Source organism: Lichtheimia ornata, assembly GCF_029851405.1.
Source record: "Lichtheimia ornata isolate CBS 291.66 chromosome Unknown scaffold00042, whole genome shotgun sequence".
Lineage (NCBI taxonomy): Eukaryota > Fungi > Mucoromycota > Mucoromycetes > Mucorales > Lichtheimiaceae > Lichtheimia > Lichtheimia ornata.
In genome coordinates, this window is record NW_026695362.1 from 268290 (window position 1) to 283039 (window position 14750).

General features: G+C 44.0%; 8 protein-coding genes across 8 annotated transcripts; 4 read left to right on the plus strand and 4 right to left on the minus strand.

Annotated features, from left to right (window-relative positions):
- Nucleotides 1-101: 101 nt before the first annotated feature.
- Nucleotides 102-1933, plus strand: O0I10_008199 (uncharacterized protein; the record flags this gene model as incomplete). The annotated part of the gene is made up of 6 exons (XM_058488206.1): nucleotides 102-166; nucleotides 265-389; nucleotides 460-876; nucleotides 949-1092; nucleotides 1159-1856; nucleotides 1913-1933. The coding sequence occupies 6 exons, from the start codon at nucleotides 102-104 to the stop codon at nucleotides 1931-1933; spliced, it is 1470 nt and encodes a 489-aa protein (XP_058341099.1).
- A 342-nt stretch (nucleotides 1934-2275) lies between these two features.
- O0I10_008200 (uncharacterized protein) lies at nucleotides 2276-4874 on the minus strand (the record flags this gene model as incomplete). The annotated part of the gene is made up of 4 exons (XM_058488207.1): nucleotides 2276-4390; nucleotides 4442-4467; nucleotides 4538-4750; nucleotides 4826-4874. The coding sequence occupies 4 exons, from the start codon at nucleotides 4872-4874 to the stop codon at nucleotides 2276-2278; spliced, it is 2403 nt and encodes an 800-aa protein (XP_058341100.1).
- A 1286-nt stretch (nucleotides 4875-6160) lies between these two features.
- O0I10_008201 (polyubiquitin) lies at nucleotides 6161-7078 on the minus strand (the record flags this gene model as incomplete). The annotated part of the gene is made up of 1 exon (XM_058488208.1): nucleotides 6161-7078. One exon carries the CDS (start codon nucleotides 7076-7078, stop codon nucleotides 6161-6163), a length of 918 nt encoding a protein of 305 aa, XP_058341101.1.
- A 1040-nt stretch (nucleotides 7079-8118) lies between these two features.
- O0I10_008202 (uncharacterized protein) lies at nucleotides 8119-10016 on the plus strand (the record flags this gene model as incomplete). Its single annotated transcript, XM_058488209.1, has 6 exons — nucleotides 8119-8128; nucleotides 8317-8367; nucleotides 8433-8567; nucleotides 8628-8745; nucleotides 8808-8900; nucleotides 8966-10016. The coding sequence occupies 6 exons, from the start codon at nucleotides 8119-8121 to the stop codon at nucleotides 10014-10016; spliced, it is 1458 nt and encodes a 485-aa protein (XP_058341102.1).
- A 48-nt stretch (nucleotides 10017-10064) lies between these two features.
- On the minus strand, nucleotides 10065-11642 carry O0I10_008203 (tRNA modification GTPase TrmE; the record flags this gene model as incomplete). Its single annotated transcript, XM_058488210.1, has 4 exons — nucleotides 10065-10201; nucleotides 10272-10621; nucleotides 10688-10853; nucleotides 10919-11642. The coding sequence occupies 4 exons, from the start codon at nucleotides 11640-11642 to the stop codon at nucleotides 10065-10067; spliced, it is 1377 nt and encodes a 458-aa protein (XP_058341103.1).
- Nucleotides 11643-11776: 134 nt separating this feature from the next.
- On the plus strand, nucleotides 11777-12848 carry O0I10_008204 (ribosome biogenesis GTP-binding protein YsxC; the record flags this gene model as incomplete). Its single annotated transcript, XM_058488211.1, has 6 exons — nucleotides 11777-11944; nucleotides 12003-12084; nucleotides 12147-12340; nucleotides 12399-12465; nucleotides 12520-12562; nucleotides 12617-12848. 6 exons carry the CDS (start codon nucleotides 11777-11779, stop codon nucleotides 12846-12848), a joined length of 786 nt encoding a protein of 261 aa, XP_058341104.1.
- A 56-nt stretch (nucleotides 12849-12904) lies between these two features.
- O0I10_008205 (uncharacterized protein) lies at nucleotides 12905-13774 on the minus strand (the record flags this gene model as incomplete). The annotated part of the gene is made up of 4 exons (XM_058488212.1): nucleotides 12905-13361; nucleotides 13432-13439; nucleotides 13496-13563; nucleotides 13624-13774. 4 exons carry the CDS (start codon nucleotides 13772-13774, stop codon nucleotides 12905-12907), a joined length of 684 nt encoding a protein of 227 aa, XP_058341105.1.
- A 382-nt stretch (nucleotides 13775-14156) lies between these two features.
- On the plus strand, nucleotides 14157-14750 carry O0I10_008206 (uncharacterized protein; the record flags this gene model as incomplete). The annotated part of the gene is made up of 2 exons (XM_058488213.1): nucleotides 14157-14415; nucleotides 14476-14750. The coding sequence occupies 2 exons, from the start codon at nucleotides 14157-14159 to the stop codon at nucleotides 14748-14750; spliced, it is 534 nt and encodes a 177-aa protein (XP_058341106.1).

Consider the following 14750-nt stretch of genomic DNA (forward strand, 5'->3'; position numbering starts at 1 on the left):
ATCAAGAGAAAGATTCCGACTGCTTGTGCCAGTGCATAGTCCGGTTGTATTTTTCCCTCCCTCTCCTTCCCTCTCTCTTTCTCTTTTATACTATTCCAGCAATGAAATTGAGCAGTACACAACTCGCATCACTACGTGAAAAGCTTCCCGATACTCTTGGCCAATAGTAAGTGTAGCTAGGCAAAAGAAGCCTCCATGGTTACCTTGATCTGGTTGCCATCCACTCTTTTCGATCAGTTTCCTAACGCGTTTCACTCATGCTAGTGTCGAAGCCGACCCAGAAGCATTGACCGATTTCGTAATGATGTTCGTCGAGAGAGAAAACGGCCGCGATGAGTTGCAAAAGGTCTTTCGAGAAGAATTAGCTGTATTTTGTGAAGACGCCTCAAGTGAGTACTATGAGCAACGACTTTTTTAGGGGAATGATTAAGCTCATGTTTGTTGCCACGTGATTGATAGAAACTGAACAAGCTGTGGACGATCTCTTGCGTTTGATTGATACAGTTCAAAAGGAGGGTGGATCAACCAATGTACAACACCATACTACGAATGATGATACTTCCGCAGCAGCATCCGCTGGCCAAAAGCGTGATAAGCATGACGATGATGACGATGAAGAAGAGGATGACGATGATCGAAACTTTAAGCGTCGCAACGTTTCCACAACTGCTGCTACTGAAGATGCATCACCGTCATCACCTAGAACAGGCGATAAACGTACATACTCAGCAGAAGGAGATGATCGACCGTCAAAACAAGTGCGTGGAGATGAACAGAGCCGGTATTCAGGATTACCGTCACATTTACGCCAACGACTAGGCTCATCGTCATCAGGTGGAGAACAACGTCGTCGAGCTCCTTGCCGCAATTTTGAAGGTAAGAAGGAGGAGAGGATTTGATGCATACCATGGGGTTGGTTCTAAACGAGGCGTTTTTTTCATTTCATAGAACGTGGCTATTGTATGTATGGTGATAGCTGCAAGTTCGACCATGGTGAAGAGCAGATTACAGTCAACGACTATTCAAAGTTCCAAGCTATTATGGGAAGTTCAGGGGCTATGGGTATGAACCCAATGATCATGCAAAATCCAGGTAATTCAATTGGAGGAGGAGGAAAAAGAGGAATCAAAGGAACATGGATGTTAATATCAATGCTAGATCAAATGTACCATTTCCAAATGGGTATGGATGGTATGCCCTATATGACAACAGCACCTATTGAATCGGCTGAAGGACAAGATCAATCACAGCAGCAGCAACCTCGTCATCATCATCACCATCAACAACGACAATCGCCACATCATCCTAGGCCTCGACAACAACGTGATGGTCGTATGGGTAAATTCCATGATCAGCCTTTCACGACACGCTATGATCCCAACAACAATACCATTGTCGTCGATAAGATCCCAATGGACTCGTGCAATATGGAAGCGGTGACGGAGACATTCAAAAAGTTTGGCACCATTGTTGATATCAGTCTTCAGCCCGAATTTCAGCGAGCCTTCATCGAGTACAAGACACACGCTGAAGCGCTGGCCGCTCATCAATGTCCTGATGTTTTATTTAAAAACCGGTTCGTCAAGGTGTATTGGAAAAAGGTGGATGATAAACAACAAAAACAACAATCTTGGCAGCAGCAACAGCAACAACAACAACAACAACAAGCTGAACCTGATCCCGAAGTGATCAAGCAACGTGCTGCAGAGTTAGCCAAGATCAGAGAAGAGAAGCAAAAACAAAGAAAGGAGCAGCTGGAGAAACAGATCGAGGCAAACAAGAGAAAGCAGGAGATTGCTAAACGGGAACTTGAACTTGCCATGCTCAAGGCTAAGGTCAAAGCCATGGAGGATTCTGTAAGTACATAAAAAAGACTACATCTTGCATCTTTACTCATATTCATCTCGTCTAGAAGAAGAAGGAGACACCATAAATGTAGAAAATGATTCCCCTGCACACACATACATAGTCCTTTGTTTTTAGTACAGTTCTTTGTTGATGGAAGAAAACTCACTCACAATGGTTTTGTTTGTATCTATATACTCTTTGACCCTTTTGTATTTATCATTCCTTTACGGCTTATGATTACATGCCTATTTAATTTGGAGGATCTTAGGATCAAGCATTGACATGAATGTTAAAAGTGGATGGTCCTTTGTAAAGCTCTCATTGTCATGGAAACCACAATGAACATCAACGCTTTTTTATGTACTCCTTAAACAAAAGCTATATACAAGATTTGGGATGGGGATCAGGGGGCTTTCTACAATCGTTGTTATGAGTACAAGCTAGTATAGGTTGATATGGCGGGTGTTGTTGTGGGGATGATTGCCCTATCAGTCAATGCCAATTCAGCTTGCTGTACTTTTTCCTCAAGTTTGACGGCTGTTAGGCTGAGGTCGTGTAATCCATGTTTGGCACGGCAAAGCACAAGCACGATCTTGTCGGTGTTTCTTTGCTGAAAAAACTCATCAAATTCGACCTCCAGTTTCAATGTTGCATCCATCACTTTGGACTTGTGCTTTTCGAGTTGTCGCTCAAAGTCAGCCATATGTCGCATAAGCACGGCGCTCTTTCGTGATGATTGTACGACTGCCCTGAGTTTATCCACAGCTGATTGCATACGATCGGTCAAATCCGAGTATTGATCATGCAAAGCAACGTATTGGCTGGTCGTTTCTGGTAGATCGATATCTCTTCGCCTGCTATGGAAAAATCCATCTGCATCCTCATTTCGATTCTCGTACAATTTGGCTTGCAATTCTTCCTTCTGTTTGATCACGGCCTGTAACTTCTCGTTCATGCGCTGTATTCGTGATTCGGCAGCATTATCTCGCTCATCTGCTTGTGTCTGCAATGCAAGGACGTTGCATCGTAATCGTTGTATTTGGTCGTGTAGCGCCTTTCGATCCTCATGCCACTTTTCATTCGATTGACCTCCTCCTCCTTCTCCTCCTGATGCTGCTGCTACCACGGTAGATCCACTGCTGCTATGACTCGATGTAGAGGATACAGATGCTCGCTTATAATCACCATCATCATCTTCTTCATGGCGTTGCAGCTCTAGGTATTTCCTTGACATTTGAAAAAGATCCAATTGAAGGCCGTGGTTCTTTAATCGAAGAGCATCCAATTCTTTCTCCAAATCATGCTGTTGTTTGCTGTTCTTGTTGTTGCGCTCGTATTCTTGGATCAATCGCTCCTGCTCATCCATCACGATCTCGTATTTTTCAACCTTCTTATGCTGTTCATCAATCTCTCTATCGGCATGATTCAAAGCGGCTCGTGCCATAGCAAGCTGCGACTCGAGTGCTGAAATGCACTTTTCATATTCTTCAATGACGGGTCCCACAAGATACGAAAAGTCGCTAGTACAAAGGGACTGCTGGTTTCGTTGTTTGAGCTGATGCAATTCTTGTTCGACAAGGCGGTTTTTTTTATGTGTGGCTGACATCTCATGCTTTTGGGTTTTCAGCTGATGTTGCAAGTCGACAATCATGAGTCGTTGTTGTTGATAGGTTGGCTCCGTCGTATTATCTCCAATAGGTTGCTGATGTTTCAAAAGGGATGCAACCATGTTGCGTAGTAATTCGATATTATCGGTCGTCATCCATTCTTCCACTTGTTGCAGCTTGTTCTTAATATGGCGAGCACGACTTGCATATTGTAGCGTATTGGCTGTCTCAGATAGATTGTATTCGGCTGGGCTGACACATGCAATCATAAGGGTAGCCGCATTACCACCCAACGAATCTTGCAAAAGCCGTGTCAATTTGGAATCACGATAGGGCACATGTTGTTGCTGCTTATCACTGCCAAGCACTGAAATCACGTTTCCCAAGGCGAGCAATCCAGCATTGATATTGATGCCTTCTTTACGGCGATCGCCTTGTGCTGCCGTGCGTTTGAGTCGTTCTGATCCCGCCAAATCAACAAAGTGGAACTTTGAAGTGACCATCATGCCCTTGTTATCACCACGATCGGACCTTCTTTTCAATGACAATGTCAAGATAGCATGCGAGCGTGAAGACTTGTCATTCATATCGGTGGCACCCGTTGCTCGGTTACGAGAGCCTTGTTGAAGGAAATCAAGGACATCACAGGCACTGTGAACAGTCATTTCACGTACACCAGTCCAATAAATGTGGCCTTTTGGATCCTCACGGATAGTGATCGGTGGTCGCTCAGAGGGTGGATATCGGCTGAGTAAGTCAATCACCTCCTCATTGTAGATTTCGATAAAGGAGACTTTGATGCTGGATTGCCCGATGCTATTGTCCCCATGCAGCAACCCAAACAGCTTCGATACGGCTCGTGGCACAATGCCGTCTTCTTGTAAACGTGATGCTGCTGTTCCCATTGTGTATGTCTTTCCTGAAGATGTTTGTCCCTAATATCATAACATGAGCATCCTATCATCATAGTGAGATATCCAACATACATAGGCAAGAATGGTGGCGTTGTAACCTACATCATGTAATAAGAGACTCATGTTAATGTTATCTTTTCCAAGTCAACAATCCAAAGCGATACCTACCATCAACAAACTTATTCACAAGAGCATCTCCAACCGTAGAGAAGATCTCAGCTTGGGAGCAAGAGGGTCGGAATACATGATCAAAATGGAATGTCTTGTTATGTGGAATCACGTGCACGCTGTTATCTTGGACTTCAAGGATATCGTCTTCAGTCAAGCTTGCAAAGCGTGGCTGGGCACGATCTTGGCTTGTCAATGGGCGAATGCGGAGTGCTAGAAAGAAGGAAGCAATGAGGGATTAGGGCCAATGTCGTAAAGTGTTGTCCAACATGCCCATTGTGAACTTGCCTACTTGGATAGAAGCTGTGTGGTGGTGTCGAGAGGTGTCTCTTGTCATGAGCTGAGGAGATTGGTTGTGTGGAAAGAAGAAAAAGAAATGTCCAACATGAATGCGTAGATACGCGTAAAGACATCACACGATAGTGATCTTATAGTGGCCCCCTGGTAGCGGGCTAACATGTCCCCACCTCCTCCTACTCTTTCTTCCCACACAATGATGTACACATACATACCTCCTGATACATGTACACCTTTATTGCCACATTGAGGAGCACTGACCAGAAGCAAGAATCCCGTGTTGTTGCTATTGACAACAATAATGCATCATTGACATTGTAAAAAGGAGACGACGACAATGCTCATTCATCATGTACACCACAATCGTCATCCATCATTCTCCTCCTTGCTCTTTGTCGGTATCAACTTGTTTTATTCTCTCTCTCTCTCTTTCTCTCTCTTTCTCTCTCTTTCTCTCTCTTTCTCTCTCTTTCTCTCTCTTTCTCTCTCTTTCTCTTTGTAGATCTTTCGAAAGAGACGGGCAGCTGCATATTGTGTCACCGGGCAACGTGAGGATAGAGTAATGGTTACACCCATGCAATGCTGTGTCACCTCCTTTTCTTTCTTCAGCTTTTACTCCAACCTTCCATTTATTATATACGTCTCGTCAAGCAAATAAAATTACCCTAGTCTCATGACTTGTAATCGTTTAATCGTCACAAGTGGAAAAGGATCTTTTGACAACATGCCAATCCTGAAGGAAGAAAAAGGTACCAGGTTTCTTCTTGTTGAGTGTATGAATGCATCAATCACGAAAGCACAAGCGATGAGTGTAATAGATATTGATCATAAAACTGCTCATGTGTACGTATCGGCGTCTTGTCATGCACCAAGAAGAATGATACATAGATGGTGCCTAATGACTTTTGAAACTCACTACAGTAAGCTCTCCCTCCACCAAAGCACCTTTAGGATCGCATAGGACCATGTGGTTTATGTATACCTGAATCCAATTGTAATCTACGTCATGATGTGTGTTTCCTTGCTATGCATGTTCGTATCCAAAAACCGGCACGCTCAAAATCAAACACTACAACCAGATTATCATCATTACAGGCTGAGATCCTCGTATATGCTTCTTGTAAGGCAAATAACATCCATCCTTTCATTATGCCGTTTCTCTGCTTCTCAAAGGCTAGGACGTCATGTTTTAAATACTATTACATTACTCATAAAGAAAGTTTATGTTTGATCGGGAGTGAGATTTATTTGCAAGTTATCATGTCATATGTGCAAGTGATAAAGGGGAGGGGAGGTGGTAGAGAGAGAGAGGGAGGGATAGAGAAGCTAAAAACCGCCACGAAGACGGAGGACAAGGTGAAGAGTGGACTCCTTTTGAATGTTGTAATCAGACAAAGTACGACCATCCTCGAGTTGCTTGCCTGCAAAGATCAAGCGTTGCTGGTCTGGTGGGATACCTTCCTTATCCTGGATCTTGTTCTTGACGTTTTCAATAGAATCAGAAGATTCCACCTCCAAAGTAATGGTCTTGCCAGTCAAAGTCTTCACAAAGATTTGCATACCACCACGAAGACGGAGGACCAGGTGAAGAGTGGATTCCTTTTGGATGTTGTAATCGGACAAAGTACGGCCATCTTCAAGCTGCTTGCCGGCAAAGATCAAGCGTTGCTGGTCTGGAGGAATACCTTCCTTGTCTTGGATCTTGTTCTTGACGTTTTCAATGGAATCAGAGGATTCCACCTCCAAAGTAATGGTCTTGCCAGTCAAAGTCTTGACGAAGATTTGCATACCACCACGAAGACGCAACACCAAGTGCAAAGTAGATTCCTTTTGGATGTTGTAATCAGAGAGAGTGCGGCCATCCTCAAGTTGTTTGCCGGCAAAGATGAGACGTTGCTGGTCTGGTGGGATACCTTCCTTGTCTTGGATCTTGTTCTTGACGTTCTCAATAGAGTCAGAGGATTCCACCTCCAAGGTGATAGTCTTGCCAGTGAGAGTCTTCACAAAGATCTGCATACCACCACGAAGACGAAGCACCAAGTGAAGAGTGGACTCCTTTTGGATGTTGTAATCGGACAAAGTGCGGCCATCTTCAAGTTGCTTGCCGGCAAAGATGAGACGTTGCTGATCAGGAGGAATGCCTTCCTTGTCTTGAATCTTGTTCTTGACGTTCTCGATTGAATCAGATGACTCAACCTCCAAGGTGATAGTCTTGCCAGTGAGGGTCTTGACGAAGATTTGCATGTTGCGTAAAAGAGTATAGAAAGTGGAAGAAGAATGATAAAAATGCCGTGGGCCTCCTAGGCGCTTTATTCACTCACAGCTACCGCAGCATGGCATCATCAGCCAGTCATCTTTACGCCCGCAGCACTGGCTGCTTAATAAGAAAAACATCCCTTTCCATATTTGTCAATGATGTGATGTCAACTCCAATCGAACAATGACCAAGTTTCATTTTTTACCTCTTTGATCAATGAAACATCAGCGTATCAATGACCATTGAATATCAATAAACATTCCCATCAATAGTAATAACATTCTTCCTCCATGATTCTTTGTTTCTTGTTGAGTGGGTGCATCATCGACAAGGTGATCAGGTCTTGTTTTTGAAACAATAACCGCTCACATTCTACAAATCATAGCGTAGATGGATCATGTAAAAGGTTGTTATTAAAGTGGATGACATTACAAGTGGATCTCATTACAATGGATAATCAGGTACATCCGGCTGCTACGATATGTGGCATCGTCCCTTACCCACATTGTGCGCCAACTTTGATATTGGATAGAAAGCTATGTAGTTTTTAGATGATCCATGTAAACGTTCACAATCGACCAAGAATAAGTGAATGATCTAACACATTCAAGATGAAGCAACATTCCATAAAGAGCAATGTCATGTATAACAAAAGCATTGATCATGTATCAGTTGAATAAAGTCATCGGCAAAGGAAACCATATGGAGATCATGTTGTTGAAGACTTGAGATCCAAAGAATCTCATGTATACAAAAGGTCATTTAATCACTCCTATTGGGTTGATCATAATACTACTCTGGAAGTTTATTCTATGATGGTAAAGGTAAGACTATGAAGAAGGTCCTTGACGCCATGATGGATCATCATTTCCATTTCTTTGTTCTTGTACAGCGTGAAGAAGCAAAATGGGCTGTGCAACAGTAAGCTTGCGGCTGCTGCTGCATCCTATTTCTGGTTCCGTTAGGCAGACGCATTTTCCATCCACGTCCCTCTCTCTTTTCCTTCCACTCTCCTTCATCACTCGGAATGTCAGGTGGTACGTTTTTCCTTCTTGATTCTGCCAGATTCTCGGATCCGATGGTATATATCAGAGATGGGCGCCTTCTTTGCCGTGTTCCAAACAGGCGATCTCGCAATGACCCATTCCAAGGATCGATCTCTCGTTTTACCTTTATTACCTTGTGCTCTTTACTCATTTTGGTCTTGTTTACGTTTGCTTTATAGATACTGTCGACAATCTCACCAGCAAGCTTGGCGATCTGAGCACTGACAAAGGTATTTGGTGTTTGTGTGTCGACCTTCTCTATGGGTTATCTAATGTGGTTAACGACACCTTTCAGCACCTGCACCCGCACCCGCACCTGAATCCACACCTGCTCCAGCAACAACGCCTGCTCCAACAGAAGCTGCTGCTGATAAGAAACCTGAGGACAAGGAACCTGCTGCTGATAAAAAGCCTGAGGACAAAGCAAATGGTAAGTCAAGCATAGAGGTATGAATGGATAAGATATTCAATGGTGGACATGTTTTTATAGGCCCATCATCATCAAACCTTATCCAAAGCACACATGCGGTTCAAGTCAAGCTTGCCGATCAACAAGCCGACCCCAACTCCCCTCTCTACTCGGTCAAGTCTTTTGAAGAATTAGGATTGTAAGTATAAAAGGGGAAAGAGTGTTGATCCAAAAGGTTTATTGATCAATGGATATACAAAGGCAACCTGAACTTCTCAAGGGTCTTTATGCTATGGGCTTCAACAAACCTTCCAAGATCCAAGAACGCGCGTTGCCTCTTCTCTTATCCAACCCGTAAGTGTGTTTGTGCTAGGGAGTCAACATTATTTGGTAACTGATTGGGGGCATGGAAATCATAGACCGAGAAACATGATCGGCCAATCGCAAAGTGGTACTGGCAAGACGGGTGCTTTTGTTCTTACCATGTTGAGCCGTGTTGATCCATCCGTGAAGCTTCCACAAGCCATTTGCTTGGCACCATCACGTGAATTGGCCCGCCAGACTATGGATGTTGTACTCGAAATGTCCAAATTCACTCAAGTGACGACCGCACTTGCTGTCAAGGATTCTCTTGTGAAGGGAAGAGCCGTCCAAGCACAAATCATTGTGGGTACACCAGGCACAGTGATGGAAGCCATTCGCCGTAGACTTTTGCCTGTACAAGCATTGAAGATCTTTTGCCTTGATGAAGCTGACAACATGTTGGATCAATCTGGATTGGGTGATCAAAGTCTTCGTATTCAACAAATGATCCGTGGCAAGCCTCAAATTCTTCTCTTTTCAGCCACTTTCCCTGATCACGTACGCAAGTTCGCCTCCAAGTTCGCCCCTGGTGCCAATGAGATCTCGCTCAGGCGTGAGGAATTAAGTGTGGATGCCATCAAGCAATTTTACATGGATTGTGACAGCGTCGAACACAAGTACGAAGTGCTTTGCAACTTGTATGATCTCTTGACCGTCAGCCAAAGTATCATCTTTTGTGCCAAGCGTGAATCCTCAGATGAGATTGCTCGACGAATGACAGAGATGGGCCATGCTGTTGTATCGTTGCATGGTGGTATGACGCCTGAGGAACGTGATAAGGTGATGGATGATTTCAGACGTGGTGAATTCAAGGTCCTTATTACTACCAACGTGTTGGCACGTGGCATTGATATCTCTCAAATTACCCTTGTCATCAACTACGATTTGCCTACCGACAACCGAGGCCAACCCGATTACGAAGCCTACCTCCACAGAATCGGTCGTACTGGACGTTTTGGTCGCACTGGTGTCAGCATCAATTTTGTTCACAACAAGCAGACTTGGCAAATGGTGGAGATGATTGAAAAGCATTTCGAGCGTGAAATTACAAGAATCCCCACTGACGACTGGGAGGAAGTTGAAAAGCGATTGAAGAGCGTGTTGTAGAGTAGTCTTGAGTTATCATCCATTGTATTTTCTTTTATGTCAAAGTATTTATTTCCCAATACAAAACTGGCTAAAGAGTGCATCCAATACATCCTCTACATCCACTCGACCAGTAATCCTTCCAAGTGCATTGGCTGCTTGTCGTAATTCTTCTGCTGCCAACACGATTTCTTCACTTGGCGTTGCTAGATGGGATGAATGAATGAATGAATGAGTCTAAAAGGGAGAAAGAGAAGGAGAGAGGGATTTGCTTACCAAGGAATTGATCCAATGCCTCAACACAATCCTGCAAATGTCGGCGATGGCGTGCTTGTGTAATTAATGCTGGGCTTGATATGGCATCATCAAACGTCGTTTTTAATAAACCAATCATGTCATTGAGAAATGGATCGACACCTTGACCGGTCCTGCAGCTTAATGCCCATACTCCTCGTGCTTTTTGTGCCACTTGATCCCGTGCTTTTTCCATCATGCTGTCATCAGTGAGATCTTGCTTTGTGAGAATAACAAACGTGTTCTTGTCAACCACGTCATGCACTATTTGGTCTAATCGATCCCAATCCGTAAGTGGTATGAGGCATATCTTGATATCGGCTTGATCCAGTCTACCATCACCCATTACGAATATATCAGTTTTTCTCTTCTATAGGGGAGAGGATACTCGTACTCACCTCGATAATGCACGCTTCATGCCCTCTTTTTCAATCACATCGGTTGATTCACGTAATCCTGCTGTATCGCTGATGACCACAGGATAGCCACCAAGATTCAATGTTACTTCGACCACATCTCGTGTAGTACCGGGTATATCGGATACAATGGCTGCTTCACGTTTTGCTAATCACATGATCATGAGCATGATGCATGGCGTGAAACAAGAGATATATACAAGGACTACTTACCAAGCATATTTAACAATGTACTTTTTCCAGCATTCGGTGGACCAACAATAGTGACCTTGACACCGTTACGTACGATTTCACCAACACGTTTATCGTCGAGATGCTTCAGGATGGCATTACGCATATCGATGACATTTTGTACGGCCGTATCGGTTGCGCCTTCATCAATTTGTTCATCTTCACCAAAATCAATGACAGCTTCCATGATAGCCATACAATGAATGATTTGTTCTCGCCATCGCTCATAAGGTACACGTAGTCCACCTTCAGCCTGCCGTAATGCAAGTTGTCGTTGTGCTTCTGTTTCAGCATTCAAAAGATCCGCCAACCCTTCGAGTTCAGTCAAATCCAACTTGTCATTGTCAAAGGCACGTTTAGCAAATTCGCCCTGCTCCGCTGGCCTGAAATCCGGAAGGTCACCAAGGGCATCCAGCACACTGCGTACGACGGCGTTGCCACCATGAACATGCAACTCGACAATATCTTCTCCGGTAAAGCTATGTGGCCCTGGAAACCATAAGACAAGACCACGATCCAAGGGTGCTCGTGTGTGTGGATGCTGGATCGATCGAAAGTAAGCTTGTCGTGGTCGCCATGACGATCGTGCGTTGCCAGCGGTACAACTTGTTAACGCTTGCTTGGCACGTGGGCCTGATACACGAACAACGGCAACACCAGCCTTGCCAGGAGCTGAAGAAAGTGCATAGATCGTTTGGCGTAGCATAATGTGGAGTCCGTTGTCGGGAATGGAGGGGACAAAGAAATAAAGACTTGTGTGTCGGATCGGCTCTCTCCCTCTCTCGCTACTTGCTTCTTGTGCCAATGTCAACCTTGTTTCGCCTCACACAATGCCGCTGCATGAGCAGCTTGTCCAATCGCGCCAAATTCAGACAAATCCAACCACCACGACAGATATTTGAAAAGCTTGAACGTCTTGGCTTTGGGTCCTTGCGACGCACAAAACGATATGAAGGTGTTGTACGCACGTTGCAAAAACCAGAAGGTCCTCCTGACCCAGAGATTAAAGCAAGTTTTCATCCTTGACACACAATATGCATGAATCATTGCTAACTTGTATTTATAGTTTCCTTTAACATCGTTCTTTGCCGGTGCCAAAACGCCTGCATCGTTTCCACCTGAAGATTTACCCGAGGTTGCTGTGGTAGGCAAGTATCCCAATGTTTGCTTGACAACCCAATTTTCAAACTCATCGTATCGTCGTTTACAGGACGTTCCAATGTAGGAAAATCAAGCTTGCTCAATCGTCTCGCATCTTCAACGGTGGTCCGTGTATCAGACAAACCAGGATTGACACAACAAATCAACTTTTTCTCTGTGGGTCGCCTCTTCTTCATGGTCGATATGCCTGGATATGGTTTTGCACTCGTAGATGAAAAGGAACGACAAGCATGGCGTCAATTGGTAATGCACGCACATTGCCATTATTGATATTAGGGCATGTCACTCAATGTCTCAATAGATGGAAGATTACATCTCAAGCCGTAAAATTCTGAAACGAGTCTATGTGGTGATTGATGCTCGTCATGGTGAGTGATATACATACATCCATCAAACAGCATTGCTAACGTATACATTGATAGGCCTTAAAATAGCAGATCTCGATTTCCTCCAAATGCTGAATAGGTAAACGCGTGCCTTTAATTCATTTGACATGCATCTAATGCTTGACGATCATAGCAAACGAGTGCGATTTCAAATCGTGTTGACCAAATGTGATATCCCGGTGCTTCCAGATCTTGCACGTCGCGTTACCATGGTTCAAAAGGACATAGCGCAATACCGCAATGCCATCAAGGATGTATTGGTGGTGAGTTCCAAGACAGGGGCCGGCATCAATTTCATGCGCAAGGAGATGCTCTTTCTTGTGGGGCATTTACGATCCGACAAAGTACAAAGAATTCCCATGTGATCATTATAATAGTGTAGTGGGGTTGTTTAATAAAAAATTGATCTATAATAATACATCTATAACTTTGCATGTGGAAGGATTTGCTGTGAGTTCCATGAGTAGGTGTCGTTGGTCAAAGCATCCAGCTTGATCAGTCCTTCAGCAAGTTCCCAGTTCTTTTGACGACGTTCCTCGATTGAAGGATCACTTAAATCATGTCCACACAACTTGAAGATCTCGGCAGGTGGGATTGTTTTGCCGGAAGTCTTTTTAAAGACAAGTTTGCTTACGCACAAGCACGCCACAGTACCATCGGGTAAGATGAAACGATGTTGAAGCCAAAACCATTTTTGATTCCATGTCCATATACGAGTTTGCACGGTATACTTGCTGAGGGGTTTGATCTCTTTCCGAAACAAGGTCACCACACCCGCATTGTGGCAAAAGATGTTGTGATCAGGCTCCATCATCACGCGAGGAAGGATGGTATATAGTAAGTGGATTCGACCAAAATCAAGAACCTTGTTGTACATGCTACAAAAAGATCAATCATATCAGCCATGGTCCACCCCCACTTACACAAAATCCTTTATCCCATATTTACCCGTTGTTCTATTGGCATATGATTAGATCGTGCTTTCCATCATTGATTCTTTTGGGACCCTTACCATATGTTGGTTATAGTCTATGTCGTCAAATAAAACCTTATGATCCTGGGATACGATACCGAATAATGCTGTATAATACAAAGAGAATGAGAACAAGAGCTATGATAGCAACTAGTATGTAGACTTACGTTCGGGTTCAAGGTTCTTTGCCTTGGCTTGTTTGACCAAAGACCGTAATAACAACCCTGACCTGGCTGTGTACGCCAAGGGCAACGATTTGTAATGTGCCAACAGCATAATGAGTGCTGGAATGCCAATTATGGCCGAGGTTGGTGCCATGAGTAACGAGTGTTGTGGAAAAGGAGTGTGGAAGAGAGGGAGCAAAAAGAGACAATTTCAATGACAAACACATATACAGCTGGTTGGTTACACAATGCGGTTGCTGGGGATAATGAATCACTTGTTTTCTTACGCACATGTCCAATATAAAAGAGACTTGTCGTTGCCAGGCAACGGCTTAGCATGGTATGTATGTATGCCTATGTATTCGAATACTGTAAATTGCAATGATCATTCGCATCAGCAATCGAGCCCCCACCTAACCTTGGACCATCTTTACGATCGCGCCATAGTACGATGAGCATTACCTGGTTCTTGACAATTGCATGAAATTCCAAATCAGAGAGTTGCTTTCTTTTCCCCGCAGCTGTTGTTGTTGTATATGGCGACATCCGAAGATAGCCAGGTTGCCTCTTCTTCCACATCACTCTCATCTCAAAAGGATTCGCTTCATCGTCCTGAATTGTCACCGTCTTCTTCGCTCAATCTCTTTTCAAGCTCATCTCTCGATCAGTTGTCGTCGCTCGCTCGTCGCACACCTGGTCTCAATACCCTTAGTGCAGGAGCAGCAGCCGTATTACAATATCCTCCTTCCGATGAATCTGAACGGAAACGACGTATCCATGGTAGTGTTCAGCAAGGTTAGTTGGTATCTTTTTTGCCATGATACGATGATGTATATTGACATTTATGAATGATAGTTACCACAGGGATAGTGCTGACAGCCAAATTGGCATTCAATGATTGCTCGATCGGTTTATATCAAGTGGCTGATCATATCCAACGCAAAGTGCCAGTCATTGTGGAGGACAAGAAACGGTTACGAGCCATGAAAAGTAGAGTGGAGACAGCTGACTCGGATATCACGGATGCTCGCAAGGTGGTGGCAGACATGGAGCAAATACAATCCTTTCAACGTATATCAGAGATGCTGAAAACGTCCTTGGATATTGTCAAGAAGGCGAAAAAGGCGTAG